At 34.2% G+C, this 22,472-nt stretch overlaps 2 protein-coding genes and 1 non-coding gene across 3 annotated transcripts; 2 read left to right on the top strand and 1 right to left on the bottom strand.

The window, feature by feature from the left end:
• The first annotated feature begins 1,481 nt into the window (after positions 1 to 1,481).
• LOC112697342 (WAT1-related protein At4g15540) lies at positions 1,482 to 6,371 on the top strand. Its single transcript, XM_025750478.3, has 7 exons — positions 1,482 to 1,761; positions 1,846 to 1,911; positions 1,998 to 2,111; positions 4,772 to 5,018; positions 5,483 to 5,644; positions 5,731 to 5,882; positions 5,995 to 6,371. The coding sequence occupies exons 1-7, from the start codon at positions 1,562 to 1,564 to the stop codon at positions 6,128 to 6,130; spliced, it is 1,077 nt and encodes a 358-aa protein (XP_025606263.1). The 5' UTR covers positions 1,482 to 1,561; the 3' UTR covers positions 6,131 to 6,371.
• Positions 6,372 to 6,588: 217 nt separating this feature from the next.
• On the bottom strand, positions 6,589 to 21,476 carry LOC140173742 (uncharacterized mitochondrial protein AtMg00810-like). The gene is made up of 4 exons (XM_072198308.1): positions 21,088 to 21,476; positions 7,021 to 7,120; positions 6,851 to 6,869; positions 6,589 to 6,734 (listed from the first exon to the last, which is right to left on the bottom strand). The coding sequence occupies exons 1-4, from the start codon at positions 21,474 to 21,476 to the stop codon at positions 6,589 to 6,591; spliced, it is 654 nt and encodes a 217-aa protein (XP_072054409.1).
• Positions 16,991 to 17,098, top strand: LOC112700174 (small nucleolar RNA R71). The gene has a single exon (XR_003153090.1). It is a non-coding gene; the product is annotated as a small nucleolar RNA R71 (small nucleolar RNA).
• Positions 21,477 to 22,472: the final 996 nt, after the last annotated feature.

The following is a 22,472-nucleotide window of genomic DNA, read 5'->3' on the forward strand; positions in this document are numbered from 1 at the left end:
TCGAACTTACGATGTTGTTTTAGTTAGTTGTCGTTACGAGAATGACTCTAATCTATACGTGTCTAAGGACTAGAATAGATTAAATATTATTTAAGTAATTTATTTCTAATATTGGTATTTGATTAAATTAGTTTTAGAAAAATTTAAATTGTTAACTCAATTTATATATTAAGACTATTCTTTTTCAATATATTATTTTTATATTTTTTAATATAAATATCTTTTTTTATTTTTAAGTTTATTTTTTTTCTTGGATATATGTATCACTATTTTTTTATTTTATATTTCAGATTAATAATGTAATTATTAAAAAAATGTATTTAAAAAAAGGAAAAAATATTAAAACATCACTATTTTAAAAAAATAAGAAAGATACACGAAAAGAGGAAAACGAAAAATTAAAACATCACTATTAGAAAAAAACTGTTAATACGCGTATGAATGGGTCGAAATTGAGGAATATAAATGAATATAAAAAATAAAAAATTATTACACGATTGTAGAATAAAAAATAATCATATATATAAAACGAAATAATTATAACAAAAAATAACTAATATATGTGATTTAAATATTTTTGATAACCAATAACATAGAGTTTAACAAAATATAATTCATATATTTTTTGTATTTATGTATATGTATAGAATTATTTATGTATATGTATATATATTAAGAAAGACTATCGTAATATATATATATATATATATATATATATATATATATATATATATATAAGAGAGAGAGTTATTTAACAAAATTAATATATAAGGTTATGGAAAGTCCCATCTAAATTTGACAAAAACAAGACGACTTACGTAGAAATAGTTCTCATAGATAATATAGTAAGTTGATTATTTTAATGATTCTTTCGAATAATGCTAGGTCCATTTTATAAATATTTTTTGTTCATATTTTAAGTTTATTTGATAAATAAACCCTTGCACGAATCAAAGATAGTACGATTTTATAGATTTATAAGTGCTAATTGTCTTTTATATTTAATTTTTTTTATATTGTGTTAATAGCCAATATATTTGTTGGTAGATTTAACTATTATTATATTATTTGTGATCACATTTAGTATATATGTCTGATTTATTGAAAAAAGTAGATTATTAAAACTGATTAATAATTATTTTAGAGTTAATCCAATTAACACTCGATTAAAAAAACAAACAACGTATAACATGTTACTTTTTTATTAATCAAATTATTATAATTTAAAATAATTTTAAAAAAATAATTTAAAATTATAATTTCAATCTTATCACGTGTATGGTACGAGTAATTATACTTGTTTAATAATATATTTTAGTTCATTCTTTTAAATATTAATAACTAATTAATTGATAAAAATAATAAATTTTAATAATTGTTTAGATAATAAAATAACATTGTGCAAATTAAATCAACCCAAAAAAAATAGTCACAAAAAAAAAATCAACCCAAAAAATACTGTAATAAAAGTTTGAAGCGTTGTTTGAGAAACGCACACATGTTCGACAAATATATTCCATGTGTGAAAGTCTAAGAGAGTGAGAGAGAGAGAGAGGGAGAGATGGCAGAGTCAGGGAGGTATTGTTACAGGGAAGTAGTTCCATTCTGTGCAATGGTTGCAGTTGAGTGTACCAACGTGGGTGTCAACGTTCTTTTCAAGCAAGCCACTCTCAAGGGATTCAGTTACTATGCCTTCATCGTTTATTCTTTCGCTCTCTCCACTCTTTTTCTTTTTCTCCCTCTCCCCTTCGTCTTCCAATGGTACGCTGCTCAATCATTACATTTCATAACTACTATATGTTTGTTTGTTACAAGTGATGATGAACTATTTATATTATGAATTAGGTCAAGAGGGCTTCCTCCATTCAATGTTTCTCTCGTCTTAAGAATTTTTCTCCTTGGTACCATTGGGTAAGGCTGAAGAGATAGAAGACCCTAATCATGCTTTGTTTTCCCAATTGAATTTGTTTTTAATCAATTGTTGAGTACTGTGACAGATTTGTAGCACAGCTGAGTGGATACAAAGGACTTGAATACACTTCACCAACTCTCTTCTCTGCTCTTAGCAACCTTATTCCGGCTTTTACCTTCATCCTTGCAGTCTTTTTCAGGTTCTTAGGATTCTCCCAATGCTTTTTTGTCAATTTTCTTATACAACTATTTGTCGAGGAAACTTAATAATTGGAGTGACGTAAATGGTTATATATATATAATTTCACTTTTAAAATTAGAGATGATTATAATTCTATCAAGTTATTATGAAACTTGTTTTTTATATTTTGTTACATAATACTAAATTTGAAGATATAATAAATTTTATAGTTATTTAATAAGGATAAATCTTTGTTTAAATAGCATTATCTTATAAATTTTAGCCACAAAAAAATATAATAGTTATGTGCAAATTGAGATCGAACCTTTTCTAGATTCATAAATTTGATTCTTTGAACTTTTGTTAAATATGTATTACGTTTGTTATCAAAATATAAAAATATCAATATAATAAACAAATACTACCTGCATATAAAAAAATCAATCACATATATAGTTAAGATATATAAAATAATTCATATATTTAATAGCTTATTTTTTCATGTGCATATAATATTTTTTTATAACAAATTTGTTTTAAAAAAGTTCACGGGGATTAATAGGCACAATCTTTAAAAATAAAAAGTTTAAGTGCACATGATACAAAATAGTTTAAAAATTTTAAAATGTATTTAACCCTTATTTTATTGTTTTTATGTTTTTGGTATTATAAGATATTATAAAAATAAATAAATAAATAAATAATGTACGACAGTACGAGCCTTTGATTTTGCACGTTAAAAGACCTCCTTCAATTGAAAATAGCTCATGACTCATCTCTCTTCTTTTTATTTTCAGAAGATTCAGAACTACCACCTTATATTAAATATTTATAATTTATTGATAAACAATAGTTTATTTGAGAAGATATCATTATTACTCACTAACTTACCTAATACATAGCCTAACAAGTTGGATGAATGATGCCGCTAATTTTATTTGTATGTCACATCTTAGTTTGATAAATCAAATGATTTCTCATAGAATATGCTTTATGATTGCAATCAATTTGGACCCCGCCAGCATAAAAATACTTGAATAAATAATATATATAGCGGTTGGCTTTAGCTATTCTATTTCTCATCATCATGATAGCTATTTCCACATCAAAAATAGTATTTATTTAATACCAATTTTATATTATATCCAATTTGGATTCCGATCTATTAATTCGTTTTTTATATATTTTCTTTTTATCTGTTCTCTTTATTATTAATGGATTTGGTGAATGTTTAAATTCAAATAAATTTACATGTGATGCAAACAACATATATATGATAACATTTTATTTAATTCTATCTTTCTATCATTTTTTTTTGTTTTTAATTTCTTTTATCAACGTTTTGCCATCTTTCATGTTTTTTGTTGCAATTTTGTACAAGATCAGAAAAAAAAATTAATGGTGGTCTAGATATCAAGGGATGTGTGTACTTAATTTCATTGTGGATTCCAACTTGGTAAGAATACCTAGGAAGTACGGACATTTTGTTGAGTTGTCGTGTTCGCATATCTGACATATTTTGGATACAACACTTGTCGATATTCGTTTGACACACGTGTCTGTTGTGTCCAACTGTGTCTTAATAGAAAATAAAAAAAAAATTTCTGGATACGTTTGGACACATCTAAATACCATCATGTATCAGCGTGTCCAATCTTATTCTTAACATATATTTTTAAAATAAATTTAGATATAGTATATATTCTTATTTATTAAAACAAAAAAATATTTTAAATAGTTGATATAATTAAAATAAGTCATTAAAAATAATTAAAAAATTTAATTTTTATTTTAATATCAATAAAATATCTAAATATCATTATGATTTATTTAAATAAGACTTTATATTTTATATGTATGCGTGTCCACGTATTATGTAAAATTTTAAAATTCGTATATCGACGTATTCTGTGTCATATTGTGTCCCGTATTAGTGTCAGTGTCGGTGTATTATAAAAGAAAACGAAAAGACGAATAAAGAAAATAAATATTGTTTTAGAAAGTAGTAATCACATGGGAATATATACACTAATCTAGACACCAAATATAACACCTGTAATGTAACATGCACACTCAGCCAGCTAAAGTGTTAACGTTTGGCATAATAGTGGAGATTTCAGAGTATGCAAGACATATTTCTCTTCTTTTGCTTCACTATTTTGTTTTCCTGTCTCAAGATATATATATATATTTTAAGATAAAAAATAAAAATTTATTAATTATTTTAAATTAAAATTATTGGATTCACCCATAATAAACATTATAAATTTAATAAAAATTATTCTTATATCTCATTATTTTACAAACTTTTTCACAATCTGTATATGAATATCAAATCGTTATTACAAATACCTTGGGAATATGTTTGGTAATTAAGTTATTGTTTTTGCATTTGTTGTTGACTGCGCATTTATATCATTATATGTCATATATGATTATGTTACGGGTAATGTTAGGTAACTAATAATTTTTTTTGAATAAAATGAACAATATTAATAAAATAAAAATACATTATACTTTTAAATTATCCACCTAAATTTTAATATTAGAATAATTATCCGCACACCTAATAAAATAAACATTCAGTATATCTATTGTTCACATCGTTTACCAATGTTATTGGTTACTTATACTTTTCCGTTTGTTATTAACCACTTTGTTGCTCCTTGTATATTGAAGGATGGAGAAGATTTCTCCAAAAAGTTGGAGCACTCAGGCCAAAATCTTGGGTTCTTTAGTATCAATATTAGGTGCACTCATAGTTGTTCTCTACAAGGGTCCAACATTGATCACAGCTTCATCATCACCACACCAGTCACCTCATGTAGATTTTCTAAAGGACTCATCACCCCACCAAAATTGGGTTCTTGGAGGCTTCCTTATTGCCATTGAGTTTATTTTGGTTCCAATTTGGTATATTGTTCAGGTATTATACTAATATGAATGTAATCTAAACAATAACTTTAAATACCAAGTCATATGTAGGACACAGTATTATTCCAAATTAATCTTTAAAAAAATTTTAATCCGATATTCTAGTTTTCGATAAATTTTAATAATTAAATTAGTTTTTATATTTTTATTTTGTTAGACAAATTAATTTTTATATCAGATTATTTCTCTATACAAAAAGACTGATATGAGAATTTAAATTTTTTTTAAAGACAGTTATATATTTTTATTAAATAACGAAAAAAATTGATTTGTCTATTTTTTATTAAAATTTTATATAAAAATTGATTTGTCTAACAAAAAAAAATCAAAAATTGATTTGACAATTAAAATTTGTTGAATATCAAATTGTGTACATAAAAATTTTGTAAAGACCGATTTAGATATTAAAAATTTAAAGAAACTAATATAATTTATTTTTGTTGTTGTTTGAAACAGACCAATGTGATCAAAGACTATCCAGCAGAGATTATTGTGGTGTTCTTTTACAACTTGTGTGGGACTCTCATATCTGCACCTGTGTGCTTACTATTAGATGAATCAAACTTAAGTGGTTGGATTATAAAACCAGATATAACATTAGTCGCCATTTTGTACTCTGTGAGAAATATCAATTTTGTTGGATAAATTATAAGTCCTAAAAAATAAAAAATGAAATTCTAACTGAAATTTCATTCTATATGCAGGGATTCTTTTGCACAGGCCTAAGCAGTTTGGTCCATACATGGGGTATCCATATTAAAGGCCCTGTATATATATCAAGTTTCAAGCCTGTGTCTATAGTCATAGCTGCTGCTTTCAGTGTTATATTTCTTGGTGATCCACTATATTTGGGCATGTATGGAAATCAATCCCTTTGATTCTTTGTTAAGATTTAACTATTGAAAAATTGGAATATGTTAAGACATGGTATTAATCCTTTGACATTTGCATCTGTTTTTGTATTGCAGTGTTGTTGGAGGAGTAATAATATCAATTGGGTTTTATGCTGTTTTATGGGGTAAAGCAAACGAAGAATTGAGTGAGTACATTGATTCAAGCCAAAGTCAACCCACATCAAAAGTCAACCAGCCTTTGTTACTATAGAAGGTCAAGTACAGAAGCTCAGAGAACAAGGAATGAATAAAAAATTTATAACAGAGAGCTAAAACCCAAAAGATAATAAAGCCGAGAAGAGTATATTAAATCTGAGAAGATTAATTTGAATAATAGTGCACTAAACTATTAGGGTTGTATATGAGTGAATAGAAGATATCAAACCAAGTCATAACTCTCTCTTCTAATATATAGAACTGCTATACTAGCTAAAACAAAAAATTACTTCTAACTCGTTTTTGTTATTCTACTTTTTCTTTTAAATCCTCAATAACCTCTTTCAAATTCAAGTTGTGTTAAGAAACAACTCTAAGTTTGGTCTTAAGTTTTTCAAACGATGAGGTTGAAAGGACTTTGGTAAGTATATCAGCTATTTGCTTAATCTCTGGTATGTGGACAATTTATAGTTGTTTCGAATTGACTTTGTCTCCAACGAATTGAATCTCCAATTAAAAATGTTTTGTCTTATCATGTAATACTGGATTGGCTGTGAAAAACACAATGCTTAAATTGTCACAGTAAATAGCTGGAATTGTAGGCACATCAATCTGTAACTCTAAAAGAAGGTTCTTGATCCAAACAAATTCAGCCTCACCTGCAGCAAGACTCCAAAACTCAGCTTCAGTGGAGGACTTGCTGATAGTAATTTGCTTTTTGCATGACCATGAGATTAGATTAGTACTAAAGAATGCACAATAACTAGAGACTGACCTTCGATCTTCCAAGTCTCCTGCACAATCCGAATAAAAAAATCCATACAACTTGTAATCTGTACATTTGTGATAGACTAAGCCATGATGTTTAGTTCCTTAAAGGTATCTCAAGATTCTCTTTACTGCTTTCCAGTGAGTCAATAGTGGTGAGTGCATAAATTGACTTACTTTGCTAACAGCAAAGCTTAAATCTGGTCTTATTATAGTAATATATTGCAGTGTGCCAACAACAGAACTAAATAATTTAGGATCCTCAAATCGTTCTGACCTGTAAACAAAAGTTGTAAAGCAAAAATCATAGGAGTAGGCATAGCACTTGCCTCACTCATGCCTAATTTCAAAATTAAATTAATTATATATTTAGTCTGTGATAAGTGGAGTTGACCAGTATTATTCCTGTGAACCTCAATACCCAGAAAATATGAAAGTGGTCCTAAATCTTTCAATGTAAAAGTGTTGTTCAACTTAAGAATCATATTGTCAATTTCAATAGCATTATTACCGGTTATAATAATGTCAACAACATAGTATACGATGTAAATTAGATCATTTGAACCACGTTTAATAAATAGACTGATATCAGATTTTGTAATTTGAAAGCCAAAGGATTGTAGTGTGGTACTAAGTTTTAGAAACCACTCCTTTGGTGCTTGTTTGAGACCATAAAGAGATTTGTTGACTTTGCATACATGAGTAGCAGCATCCTGTTCAAAACTAAATGGTTGTGACATATAGATAGTTTCATTCAAGTTTTCATTTAAAAAAGTATTGTTAAGATCTAGTTGTCTAATTATCCGGTCTTTGGAAAGATTCATACTTAACACTAATCTAACTATTGCTTGTCTAATAATTGGACTATAGACCTGTTCAAAGTCAAAACCTTCAGATTGGTAATACTCCTGGGCTACCAATCTAGCTTTGTATTTCTGAACAATACCATTAGGGAGCTTTTTTTATGGTAAATATCCATTTACTTTCTATCACTTTACAATACTGAGGTCTAGAAACTAGTGTCCAGGTGTTTGTTCTTTGCAATAATGCATCAAATTCTTTCTGCATAATTTGTTTCCATTGGGGGATGGTTAAGGCTATAGATGAAAATTTTGGTGGATTTTCTAAAGAAGCTGTGACAGATTTAAAAACTGCATATATTTTTGGTTTAGAGTGACCAATCTTGGATCTAATCATCATGGGATGAGTATTGTGAGGAGGAGAAGGATGATGGTCAGAAGAGAAAGGAGTGAAATTATGTTACATACCAGAGAGAGAGAGAAAGAGAGAGAGAGAGAGAGAGAGAGAGAGAGAGAGAGAGAGAGAGAGAGAGCAGCAAAGGCAGCAAAAAATGGGAAGAAAATAATCCTTTTACCGTATCATTATTCTAGAAGAAGCAATAAAGAAAAGGGAGAAATAATAGGGCAGGAGAAATGTGTAATCATAAGTGACAATAATTGATGATTGGATTAATCAGACGAGAGAATCTAGGAGGCGTAATCGTAGGAGTTGAATGCTAATTATGATAATTAATTTGAGAGAAGGCAATAAAAGGAGGAGCTGATTAGGTGAGAGGTAGAAAAAGATTTGGAAAGGCCTAGGCTGGAAAGAAGAGGACTCTCGAAATTCCTTTGTTATCTTTTACGGTTCTGGTGTATTTCTGTATTTTCATTAAAATAAATACCAGTGTAACAAATTACTAACAGTATTTAGATTAGTAGTAGAAGAATCTAAAGAGGGAATATGATGTTGGAGCTGAGAAGCAGTGTTATTACTAATAGAAAAAACAGGGGTATCTAAAGAAGTGTCTAAATTAGGAGATGTAGAATGAATTATAGTAGCAGAAAGAGGTTGATTGGTGTGTTGTATAGGAGTAGTATATACCTGTTTCTGGAAATGACAACCTATACTTGGAACAGAGGAATCGAATTTACTGTCACAACTATTATTAGTATGATCAAGTTGAAATAATAAATTATAAGAAAAGTCAAATTCATCAAAGAGAACATGCCTAGTTGTGTAAATTTTGCCACAAGAAGCAAGACACTTATAACCCTTATATTTGGAATCATAACCTATAAAAACACATTTACTGGATTTATCATCTAGTTTAGTTTCGCTATAAGGCCGAAGAAGAGGATAGCAAGCACTCCCAAAAATTCTAAAGCCATTGTAACCAGGTTTAACACCAAAAAGGACTTCATAGGGGGATTTATTTGCTAAGACAAGAGTAGGTATTCGATTAATAGTGTAAGTGGCAATTAATATTGCTTCATCCCAGAATATTAATGGCATGGATGCTTGGATAACATAGCAATCTCATTTCAATGAGATGCCGATGTTTCCTTTTAGCCATGCCATTTTGCTTTGAAGTATAAGGGTAAGAAAACCTTTGTAAGATGCTCTCTTATGCAAAAAAATCAGTAAATTGATGAGAGTTAAATTCTCTCCCATTATCTAACTGAAATTCTCATATCTTGTGTTCAGTTATATTCTCAATGTATAATTTAAATTGCTTGAAAGCCTGTAGAACCTGAGATTTAGAAACCAATAAATAAAGATAGGTGTATCTAGAGTAGGCATCAATAAAGGTAACATAGTAACGAAAACCTAAGTGAGAGGTGTAAAAAGCAGGGACCCAAACATCCGAAATAACAAGCTGTAAAGTTGTGCTATAGGTATTATTTGTTTATGCATCTTTTCTTTAGCACAATTTTCACACACATCAATTTACAAATTTCTCTTATTATTAATACTGGAAGTGTCAAGATTACATTGAGTCAGAATTTTAAGAATAGTTTTTCTATTTGTATAACCTAATCTTTTGTGCCAAAGATCAAAAGAGACATGAGAAATAGTAAACACTAAAGGTAAAGAAATAGTAGGAGAAGAGTTTGGAACAGCCACATTGATGAACTTGTAAATTCCTCCAAATCTAAATCCTTGCATCAATACCTTCTTAGTGAACTGACATTTAACAAAGCAAACATAAGCATGAAATTAAAAAAATACTTTGACTTGAAGTGTTTGAATATTATGTATATTCAAATGTATAGGAAATCATCCTCTTTATAGAGGAATTACAGAAATAGAAATAACTAGAAAATAAAAAAATACTAGCTTAAAATAAGGAAAGATTTCTAATCATAAAATACCTAAAAATAAGTTAAATTAAAACCGGAAAGGATATTATAATTAATTCTATTTATAGAAAAGATTCATGAAATAAATTAGGGATTTCATTTTGATTTGATCTAGTCAACACTCCCCTCAAGCTGGCTTGAAGATATCCTTTATTGACAGCTTACTTATTATGCTATCAAAGGTCTTCTTGGGTAATCCTTTAGTTAGAATATCTGCCAATTGTTCTGTGGTCGAAACATATGGGATACAAATCTGTCCTCTCTCAATCTTTTTCTTTATAAAATGCTTATCAACTTAAACATGTTTAGTTTTATCATGCAGAATTGGATTATGGACAATAAAAATTGCAGATTTTTGTCACAATACAACCTTATTGGTGTAGAAATGGGAACATTTAGTTCTTGTAGGATTTTCTCTACCCATAGTGCTTCACATATTCCATGAGCCATGCTTTAAACTCAACTTCTGTACTACTTCGTGACACAACACTCTGCTTTTTACTCCTCCAACTAACCAGGTTTCCTCCAACAAAGACACAATACCCAGATGTTGACCTTCTATCCATGACATTTCCAACCCAATCTGCATCTGTATAGGCTTCTACTTGAAGATGTCTATAGTTTTTGTAGAGTAATCCTTTCCCAGGCAACCCTTTCAAGTACCTTAGGATTCTAAAGACAGCTGGTGCACAAAATTGTGATCATCAATGGCGCCATCAACATGGTACGCTCAATTGCGATCTCAACTCTTTATCACAACTTCACACAACTAACCAGCAAGTGCACTGGGTCGTCCAAGTAATAAACCTTACGCGAGTAAGGGTCGATCCCACGGAGATTGTTGGTATGAAGTAAGCTATGGTCATCTTGTAAATCTCAGTCAGGCGGATTCAAATGGTTATGGAGGATAGATAACTAAAAGATGAATAAAACATAAAATAAAGATAGAGATACTTATGTAATTCATTGGTGAGAATTTCAGATAAGCGTATGGAGATGCTTTGTCCCTTCCGTCTCTCTGCTTTCCTACTGTCTTCATCCAATCCTTCTTACTCCTTTCCATGGCAAGCTGTATGTTGGGCATCACCGTTGTCAATGGCTACAATCCCGTCCTCTCAGTGAAAATGTTCAACGCGCTCTGTCACAGCACGGCTATTCATCTGTCGGTTCTCGATCATGTCGGAATAGAATCCAGTGATTCTTTTGCGTCTGTCACTAACGCCCCACAATCACGAGTTTGAAGCTCGTCACAGTCATTCAATCCTTGAATCCTACTCAGAATACCACAGACAAGGTTTAGACCTTCCGGATTCTCAAGAATGCCACCATCAATTCTAGCTTATACCATGAAGATTCTGATTAAGGAATCCAAGAGATATCCACTCAAGCCTTGTTTGCATGTAGAACGGAAGTGGTTGTCAGGCACGCGTTCATAAGTGAGAATGATGATGAGCATCACATAATCATCACATTCATCATGTTCTTGGGTGCAAATGAATATCTTAGAACAAGAATAAGCTGAATTGAATAGAAGAACAATAGTAATTGCATTAATACTCATGGTGTGTAGAAACTCCACCGTTGAAAATACATAAGAACAAGGTCTAGGCATAGCCGTGAGGCCAGCCCCCATGATCTAAGAACTAGATGTCCAAAGATGATCCTAAGATCTAAAGTGATCAAAAGATGTAAATACAATAGCAAAAGGTCCTATTTGTAGAGAACTAGTAGCTTAGGGTTTACAAAGATGAGTAAATGACATAAAAATCCACTTCCGGGCCCACTTGGTGTGTGCTTGGGCTGAGCATTGAAGCTTTCATGTATAGAGACTTTTCTTGGAGTTAAACGCCAGCTTTTGTGCCAGTTTGGGCGTTTAACTCCCATTCTTGTGCCAGTTCCGGCGTTAAACGCCAGAATTCTTGAGCTGATTTGGAATGCCGATTTGGGCTATCAAATCTCGGGTAAAGTATAAACTATTACATATTGCTGGAAAGCCCAGGATGTCTACTTTCCAACGCAATTGAGATCGCACCAATTGAGCTTCTGTAGCTCCAGAAAACCCACTTCGAGTGCAGAGAGGTCAGAATCCAACAACATCTGCAGTACTTTTTAGCCTCTGAATCAGATTTTTGCTCAGGTCCCTCAATTTCAGCCAGAAAATACCTAAAATCACAGAAAAATACACAAATTCATAGTAAAGTCCAGAAAAGTGAATTTTAAATAAAAACTAATAAAAATATAATAAAAACTAACTAAAACATACTAAAAACATATAATAAAAACTAACTAAAACATACTAAAAACATACTAAAAACAATGCCAAAAAACGTATAAATTATCCGCTCATCACAACACCAAACTTAAATTGTTGCTTGTCCCCAAGCAACTAAAAATCAAATAAGATAAAAAGAAGAGAATATGCAATGAATTCCAAAAATATCTATGAAGATCATTATTAATTAGATGAGCGGGGCTTTTAGCTTTTTGCCTCTGAACAGTTTTGGCATCTCACTCTATCCTTTGAAATTCAGAATGATTGGCTTCTATAGGAACTCAGAATCCAGATAGTGTTATTGATTCTCCTAGTTAAGTATGATGATTCTTGAACACAGCTACTTTATGAGTCTTGGCCGTGGCCCAAAGCACTCTGTCTTCGAGTATTACCACCGGATACATACATGCCACAGACACATAACTGGGTGAACCTTTTAGATTGTGACTCAGCTTTGCTAGAGTCCCTAATTAGAGGTGTCCAGGGTTCTTAAGCACACTCTTTTTGCCTTGGATCATGACTTTATTTTTACCCTTGCCTTTTGGTTTAAAGGGCTATTGGCTTTTTCTGCTTGCTTTCTCTCTCTTTTTTTTCGCACATAATCTTTTTTTTTTTGAATTTACTGCTTTTTCTTGTTTCAAGAATCATTTTTATGATTTTTCAGATCCTCAGTAACATGTCTCCTTTTTCATCATTCTTTCAAGAGCCAACATTCATGAACAACAAATGCAAAAGACATATGCATTGTTCAAGCATACATTCAGAAGTCAAAGTATTGCCACCACATCAAAATAATTAATCTGTTATAAAATTCAAAATTCATGCAATTCTTCTCTTTTTCAATTAAGAACATTTTTCATTTAAGAAGGGTGATGGATTCATAGGACATTCATAACTTTAAGGCATAGACACTAAGACAATAATGATCATAAGACACAAACATAAATAAATATAAGCATAAAAATTCAAAAAATAGAGAAATAAAGGACAAGGAGATTAAAGAACGGGTCCACCTTAGTGATGGCGGCTTGTTCTTCCTCTTGAAGATCTTATGGAGTGCTTGAGCTCCTCAATGTCTCTTCCTTGCCTTTGTTGCTCCTCTCTCATGATTCTTTGATCTTCTCTAATTTCATGGAGGAGGATGGAATGTTCTTGGTGCTCCACCCTTAGTTGTCCCATGTTGGAACTCAATTCTCCTAGGGAGGTGTTGATTTGCTCCCAATAATTTTGTGGAGAAAAGTGCATCCCTTGAGGCATCTCATGAATTTCATGATGAGTGGGATCTCTTGTTTGCTCCATCCTCTTCTTAGTGATGGGCTTGTCCTCATCAATGAGGATGTCTCCCTCTATGTTAACTCCAACTGAATTACAGAGGTGACAAATGAGATGAGGGAAGGCTAACCTTGCCAAGGTAGAGGACTTGTCTGCCACCTTATAAAGTTCTTGGGATATAACCTCATAAACTTCTACTTCCTCTCCAATCATGATGCTATGAATCATGATAGTCCGGTCTATAGTAGCTTCAGACCGGTTGCTAGTGGGAATGATTGAGCGTTGGATAAACTCCAACCATCCCCTAGCCACAGGCTTGAGGTCATGCCTTCTCAGTTGAACCGGCTTCCCTCTTGAATCTCTTTTCCATTGAGCGCCCTCTTCACAAATGTCTATGAGGACTTGGTCCAACCTTTGATCAAAGTTGACCCTTCTAGTGTAGGGATGTTCATCTCCTTGCATCATGGGCAAGTTGAATGCCAACCTTACATTTTTCGGACTAAAATCTAAGCATTTCCCCCGAACTATTGTAAGCCAATTCTTAGGGTCCAGGTTCACACTTTGATCATGGTTCTTGGTGATCCATGCATTGGCATAGAACTCTTGAATCATTAAGATTCCGACTTGTTGAATGGGGTTGGTAAGAACTTCCCAACCTCTTCTTTGGATCTCATGTCGAATCTCTGGATATTCACTCTTTTTGAGTTTGAAAGGAACCTCGGGGATCACCTTCTTCATGGCCACAACTTCATAGAAGTGGTCTTGATGCACCCTTGAGATGAATCTGTCCATCTCTCATGACTCGGAGGTGGAAGCTTTTGCCTTCCCTTTCCTCTTTCTAGAGGTTTCTCCGGCCTTAGATGCCATAAATGGTTATGGAAAAACAAAAAGTAATACTTTTACCACACCAAACTTAGAAGGTTTGCTCGTCCTCGAGCAAAAGAAGAAAGAAGAGAGTAGAAGAAGAAGAAAGATAGGAGATGGAGGGGGCTTTGTGTTTCGGCCAAGGGGAGAAGTAGTGTTTAGGTTGTGTGAAAATGAAGGGGTGAAGATGGGTTTATATAGGGGTGGAGAGAGGGGTAGGGTTCGGCCATTATGGGTGGGTTTGGGAGGGAAAGTGGTTTGAATTTGGATGGTGAGGTAGGTGGGATTTTATGAAGGATGGATGTGAGTGGTGAAGAGAATGGTGGGATTTGATAGGTGAAGGGTTTTTAGGGAAGAGGTATTGAGGTGATTGGTGAATAGGTGAAGAAGAGAGAGGGTGGTGGGGTAGGTGGGGATCCTGTGGGGTCCACAGATCCTAAGGTGTCAAGGATAGCTCATCCCTGCACCAAGTGGCGTGCAAAAACGCCCCTTCTGCCAATCTTGGCGTTAAACACCGGGCTGCTGCCCTTTTCTGGCGTTAAACGCCAGTCTGGTGCCCCTTTCTGGCGTTAAACGCCAGTCTGGTGCCCCTTTCTGGCGTTAAACGCCAGTCTGGTGCCCCTTTCTGGCGTTAAACACCCAGAATGGTGCCAGACTGGGCGTTAAACGCCCATTTGCTGCCCTTACTGGCGTTTAAACGCCAGCAAGCATTTCCTCCAGGGTGTACTATTTTTCTTTCTATTTTTCATTCTGTTTTTGCTTTTTCAATTATTTTTGTGACTTCACATGATCATCAACCTATAGAAAACATAAAATAACAATGGAAAATAGATAAATATAACATTGGGTTGCCTCCCAACAAGTGCTTCTTTAATGTCAGTAGCTTGATAGTGGGCCCTCATGGAGCCTCACAGATGTTCAGAGCAATGTTGGAACCTCCCAACACCAAACTTAGAGTTTGAATGTGGGCGTTTAACACCAAACTTAGAATTTGGTTGTGGCCTCCCAACACCAAACTTAGAGTTTGACTGTGGGGCTCTGTTTGACTCTGTTTTGAGAGAAGCTCTTCATGCTTCCTCTCCATGGTTACAGAGGGATATCCTTGAGCCTTAAACACAAAGGATTCTTTATTCACTTGAATGATCAATTTTCCTCTGTCAACATCAATCACAGCCTTTGCTGTGGCTAGGAATGGTTTGCCAAGGATGATGGATTCATCCATGCACTTCCCAGTCTCTAGGACTATGAAATCAGCAGGGATGTAATGGTCTTCAATCTTTACCAGAACATCATCTACAAGTCCATAAGCTTGTTTTCTTGAATTGTCTGCCATCTCTAGTGAGATTCTTGCAGCTTGCACCTCAAAGATCCCTAGCTTCTCCATTACAGAGAGAGGCATGAGGTTTATGCTTGACCCTAGGTCACACAGAGCCTTCTTAATGGTCATGGTGCCTATGGTACAAGGTATTGAGAACGTTTCAGGATCCTGTCTCTTTTGAGGTAATCTCTGCCTAGTCAAGTCATCCAGTTCTTTGGTGAGCAAAGGAGGTTCATCCTCCCAAGTCTCATTATCAAATAACTTGTCATGTAGCTTCATGATTGCTCCCAGGTACTTAGCAACTTGCTCTTCAGTAACATCTTCATCCTCTTCAGAGGAAGAATACTCATCAGAGCTCATGAATGGCAGAAGTAAATCCAATGGAATCTCTATGGTCTCAGTGTGAGCCTCAGATTCCCATGGTTCTTCATTAGGGAACTCATTGGAGGCCAGTAGACATCCATTAAGGTCTTCCTCATTGGCGCTCACTGCCTCTTTCTCCTCTCCAAATTTGGCCATGTTGATGGCCTTACACTCTCCTTTTGGATTCTCTTCTGTATTGCTTGGAAGAGTACTAGGAGGGAGTTCAGTAACTTTCTTACTCAGCTGACCCACTTGTGCCTCCAAGTTTCTAATGAAGGACCTTGTTTCAGTCATGAAACCTTGAGTGGTTTTAATTAGATCAGAGATCATGGTTGCTAAGTCAGAGTGGCTCTGCTTAGAATTCTCTATCTGTTGCTGAGAAGATGATGGAAAAGGCTTGCCATTGCTAAACCTGTTTCTTCCACCATTATTGTTGTTGCAACCTTGTTGAGGTCTCTGTTGATCCTTACATGAGAGATTTGGATGATTTCCCCATGAAGGATTATAGGTGTTTCCATAGGGTTCTCCCATGTAATTCACCTCTTCCATTGATGGGTTCTCAGGATCATAAGCTTCTTCTTCAGATGAAGCGTCCTTAGTACTTCCTGGTGCAGCTTGCATTCCAGACAGACTTTGAGAAATCATATTGACTTGCTGAGTCAATATTTTGTTCTGAGCCAATATGGCATTCAGAGTATCAATCTCAAGAACTCCTTTCTTCTGATTCGTCCCATTGTTCACAAGATTCCTTTCAGAAGTGTACATGAATTGGTTATTTGCAACCATTTCAATGAGTTCTTGAGCTTCTGCATGCGTCTTCTTCAGATGAAGAGATCCTCCAGCAGAGCTGTCCAATGACATCTTGGACAGTTCAGACAGACCATCATAGAAGATAACTATGATGCTCCATTCAGAAAGCATGTCAGAAGGACACTTTCTGATCAATTGTTTGTATCTTTCCCAAGCTTCATAGAGGGATTCACCTTCTTTCTGTCTGAAGGTTTGGACTTCCACTCTAAGCTTACTCAATTTTTGAGGTGGAAAGAACTTTGCCAATAAGGCATTGACTAGCTTTTCCCAAGAGTTCAGGCTTTCTTTAGGTTGTGAGTCCAACCATATCCTAGCTCTGTCTCTTACAGCAAAAGGGAATAGCATAAGTCTGTAGACCTCAGGGTCAACCCCATTGGTCTTGACAGTGTCACAGATTTGCAAGAATTCAGCTAAAAACTGATGAGGATCTTCCAATGGAAGTCCATGAAACTTGCAATTCTGTTGCATTAGAGAAACTAATTGAGGCTTAAGCTCAAAGTTGTTTGCTCCAATGGCAGGGATAGAGATGCTTCTCCCATAGAAGTCGGGAGTATGTGCAGTAAAGTCACCCAGCACCTTCCTTGCATTGTTTGCATTGTTGTTGTTTTTGGCTGCCATGTCTTCTTCTTTGAAGATTTCTGTTAGGTCCTCTATAGAGAATTGTGCTTTACCTTCTCTTAGCTTTTGCTTCAAGGTCCTTTCAGGTTCAGGGTCAGCCTCAACAAGAATGCTTTTGTCTTTGCTCCTGCTCATATGAAAGAGAAGAGAACAAGAAAATATGGAATTCTCTATGTCACAGTATAGAGATTCCTTGAGATGTCAGAGGAAAAGAAGAATAGAAGGAGGAGGTAGAAGAAGAATTCGAACTTATCAAGAGAGATGGAGTTCGAATTGTTGAGAGTGGAGGAGTGTTAGTCCTTAATTAGAAGGATGTGAGAAGAAGGAAAGAATTTTTTTGAAATTAAAGTAAAAGATTTAAAATAATTAAAAAGAAATTTTGAAAATTTGATTGATGATTTTCGAAAACTCAGATTAAGAAAGAAATAAAGTGATTTTTGAAAAAGATTTTGAAACTAGAAATCAAAAAGATATGATTTGAAAACTATTTTGAAAAAGATGTGATTAAGAAGATATGATTGAAAAGTTATGGTTTTAAAAAAGATATGATTGAAAATATATGATTGAAAAGCAATTTAAAAAGATTTGATTTTTAAAATTAATGATTTGGCTAACAAGAAATTTAAAAGATATGATTCAGACATTAAACCTTTCTCAACAGAAAAGACAACATACTTGAAATGTTGAATCAAATCATTAATTGTTAGCAAGTATTTTTTTGAAAAAGGAAAGAAATTGATTTTGAAAATATATGATTTGAAAAAGATTTGATTTGAAAAATTATGGAAACTTGAAAAAAATTTGCATTAAAAACAAAATCTTCCCTCTTGTGCCATCCTGGCGTTAAACACCCAGAATGGTATCCATTCTGGCGTTTAACGCCCAAAACTCTACCTTTTTGGGCGTTAAACGCCCAGCCCTGGCTGGCGTTTAAACGCCAGTTTTCCTTCCTCATTGGGCGTTTTGAACACCAAGCTTTTTCTGTGTAATTCCTCTGCTGTATGTTCTGAATCTTCAATTCTCTGTATTATCAACTAGAAAAGACACACTTTTGAAAATTTTTTTGGATTTTTAATGATGAGAAATAATCAAAATGCAACTAAAATCAAATAACCAATGCATGCAAGACACCAAACTTAAAAGTTTGTATACTACTGACACTAACAAATTGAGAATGCATATGAGAAACAACTAAACACACAAAACAAGAGAATTTAAAGATCAGAGCAAGTAAATCATCAAGAACAACTTGAAGATCAATGGAGACACATGAATGAATTCAAAAAATGCAAGAAGAACAGAAACATGCAATTGATACCAAATTTAAAATGAGACACTAGACTCAAACAAGAAACATAAAATATTTTTGATTTTTATGACTTTGTAACTTTTTTGGATTTTTCAAAAATTATATGGAAAAGAAAATAAAGAGATTCAAAATTTTTAATAAGAATTCAAGGAATCATGCAATGTTAGTCTAAAGATTTAGTCTAAAAAGATTAGACATGGCTAGCCAAGCTTCAGCAGGACATTACATTCAAGAGCTAAATTGATGAAAATCAATCAGCTTTGGTGATGATAAGAACATCACCTTGAAACTCTAGAATTCATTCTTAAAAATTCTGAAGAAAAATACCTAATCTAAGCAACAAGATGAACCGTCAGTTGTCCAAACTTGAACAATCCCCGGCAACGGCGCCAAAAACTTGGTGTTGTTGCCGGATCAAAACTTGGCACTGTTATTGCAGGGAATAAATGTGAAACTATAGTTAGGACATTTAATTCCCCGGCAACGGCGCCAAAAACTTGGTGCACAAAATTGAGATCATCAATGACGCCATCAACATGGTATGCTCAATTGCAATCTCAACTCTTTATCACAACTTTGCACAACTAACCAGCAAGTATACTGGGTCGTCCAAGTAAAAAATCTTACGCGAGTAAGGGTCGATCCCACGGAGATTGTTGGTATGAAGCAAGCTATGGTCATCTTGTAAATCTCAGTCAGGCGGATTCAAATGGTTATGGAGGATAGATAACTAAAAGATGAATAAAACATAAAATAAAGATAGAGATACTTATGTAATTCATTGGTGAGAATTTCAGATAAGCGTATGGAGATGCTTTGTCCCTTCCGTCTCTCTGCTTTCCTACTGTCTTCATCCAATCCTTCTTACTCCTTTCCATGGCAAGCTGTATGTTGGGCATCACCGTTGTCAATGGCTACAGTCCCGTCCTCTCAGTGAAAATGTTCAACGCGCTCTGTCATAGCACGGCTATTCATCTGTCGGTTCTCGATCATGTCGGAATAGAATCCAGTGATTCTTTTGCGTCTGTCACTAACGCCCCACAATCGCAAGTTTGAAGCTCGTCACAGTCATTCAATCCTTGAATCCTACTCAGAATACCACAGACAAGGTTTAGACCTTCCGGATTTTCAAGAATGCCGCCATCAATTCTAGCTTATACCACGAAGATTCTGATTAAGGAATCCAAGAGATATCCACTCAAGCCTTGTTTGCATGTAGAACGAAAGTGGTTGTCAGGCACGCGTTCATAAGTGAGAATGATGATGAGCGTCACATAATCATCACATTCATCATGTTCTTGGGTGCAAATGAATATCTTAGAACAAGAATAAGTTGAATTGAATAGAAGAACAATAGTAATTGCATTAATACTCGAGGTACAGCAGAGCTCCACACCTTAATCTATGGTGTGTAGAAACTCCACCGTTGAAAATACATAAGAACAAGGTCTAGGCATGACCATGAGGCCAGCCCCCATGATCTAAGAACTAGATGTCCAAAGATGATCCTAAGATCTAAAGTGATCAAAAGATGTAAATACAATAGCAAAAGGTCCTATTTGTAGAGAACTAGTAGCTTAGGGTTTACAAAGATGAGTAAATGACATAAAAATCCACTTTCGGGCCCACTTGGTGTGTGCTTGGGCTGAGCATTGAAGCTTTCATGTATAGAGACTTTTCTTGGAGTTAAACGCCAGCTTTTGTGCCAGTTTGGGCGTTTAACTCCCATTCTTGTGCCAGATCCGGCGTTAAACGCTAGAATTCTTGAGCTGATTTGGAACGCCGATTTTGGCCATCAAATCTCGGGCAAAGTATAGACTATTATATATTGCTGGAAAGCGCAGGATGTCCTCTTTCCAACGCAATTGAGAGCGCGCCAATTGGGCCTCTGTAGCTCTAGAAAATCCACTTCGAGTACAGGGAGGTCAGAATCCAACACCATCTGCAGTCCTTTTTAGCCTCTGAATCAGATTTTTGCTCAGGTCCCTCAATTTCAGCCAGAAAATACCTGAAATCACAGAAAAATACACAAACTCATAGTAAAGTTCAGAAAAGTGAATTTTAAATAAAAACTAATAAAAATATATTAAAAACTAACTAAAACATACTAAAAACATACTAAAAACAATGCCAAAAAGCGTATAAATTATCCGCTCATCAACAGCATCGATCCATGTGTTCTCGACCAGGTGAATGCATAAACTGGCTTACCATGCTCACAGCAAAGGCTATATCCGAGCGTGTATGTGATAAATAGATTAGCCTTCCCACTAACCGCTGATATCTCCCTTTGTCCATTACATTTTCTGGTTCAGCTGGCTTCAATTTTAAGTTAGGCTCTATAGGTGTTTCAGCAGCTTTACAATCAAGTAATCTCGTCTCTTTTAAAATATCTAGGATGTACTTTCGTTGGTTCATAAAAATTCCTTCTTTATACCTTGCAAATTCAATTCCAGGGAAGTATTTTAATGAGCCAAGTTCTTTGATTCCAAAAGCTTTGGCAAGCTTTTCCTTCAAGTCTTTTAGCTCCAAGCTATCATCACCTGTCAGAATAATGTCATCCACATATACAATTAAGATGGCAGTTTTATTAACTGCTGAATATTTATAGAAAAGTGTATGGTCAGCTTGGCTTTGAGTATAACCAAGTCCCTTCGCCACCATTCCAAGTCATTCAAACCAAGCTCTTGGGGATTGTTTCAATCCATAGAGAGATTTTTTTAGTTTGCACACTTTATTCCTTCCTAGTTCAGCCTCAAATCCAGGTGAAAGTTTCACGAACACCTCTTTCTCCAGCTCCCCATTCAGGAAAGCATTCTTTACAAGTAAAGGCCAATTGTAATTCGCAGCAAGAGATAAGAGAATCTGCACAGAGTTGAGTTTAGCAACTGGAGCAAAGGTCTCTCGATAATCTACTCCATAGGTTTGTGTAAGTCTACTAGCTACTAACCTAGCCTTATACCTCTCTATGCTTCCATCAGCATTGTACTTGATGTTGAAAACCCACCTATAGCCAACCAATTTTGTATTCTGTGGCAGATCTACAATCTCCCAAGTTTTATTCTTCTTGAGTGCATCCCATTCTTCCATCATTGCTAATTTTCAGTTGGGACACACAATATAATGTGTAGGATACTGAAATTTCATGGTGATGACATGGCTGGTGAACTCAATGGGAGGATATTAATAGTAACTATATATACTATACCACTGCCAAAGAATTGTGGGATAGTGTCAAGGAGATGTACTCTGATCTTGGGAATAAATCCCAGATTTATGAACTTACTCTAAAAGTTAGAAAAATTCAACAAGGGAGTGACAATGTCACCAAATATTTCCACACATTGAAGTGGGTGTGGCAGGATCTTGACCACTTCAATGACTACAAGTGGATTTCAGCCGCTGATGCCAAACACCACCAACAAACAGTGGAAGAAGGGAGGATATTTCAATTTCTTGCAGGCCTCAATGTAGAGCTAGATGAAGTTCATGGCAGAATTATTGGAAGAGCAATCCTACCCTCAATTGGAGAAGTTTTTACTGAGGTTAGAAGAGAGAAAACTCATAGAGCTGTGATGATGGGGAATGGCAAGACTGAACAGACTTTTTTGGAGTCTAATGCACTCTTAGTGGCACCTGCTGCACTTAAAAGTTCATCAA

The sequence above is a fragment of the Arachis hypogaea genome, chromosome 6 (assembly GCF_003086295.3).
Source record: "Arachis hypogaea cultivar Tifrunner chromosome 6, arahy.Tifrunner.gnm2.J5K5, whole genome shotgun sequence".
NCBI lineage: Eukaryota > Viridiplantae > Streptophyta > Magnoliopsida > Fabales > Fabaceae > Arachis > Arachis hypogaea.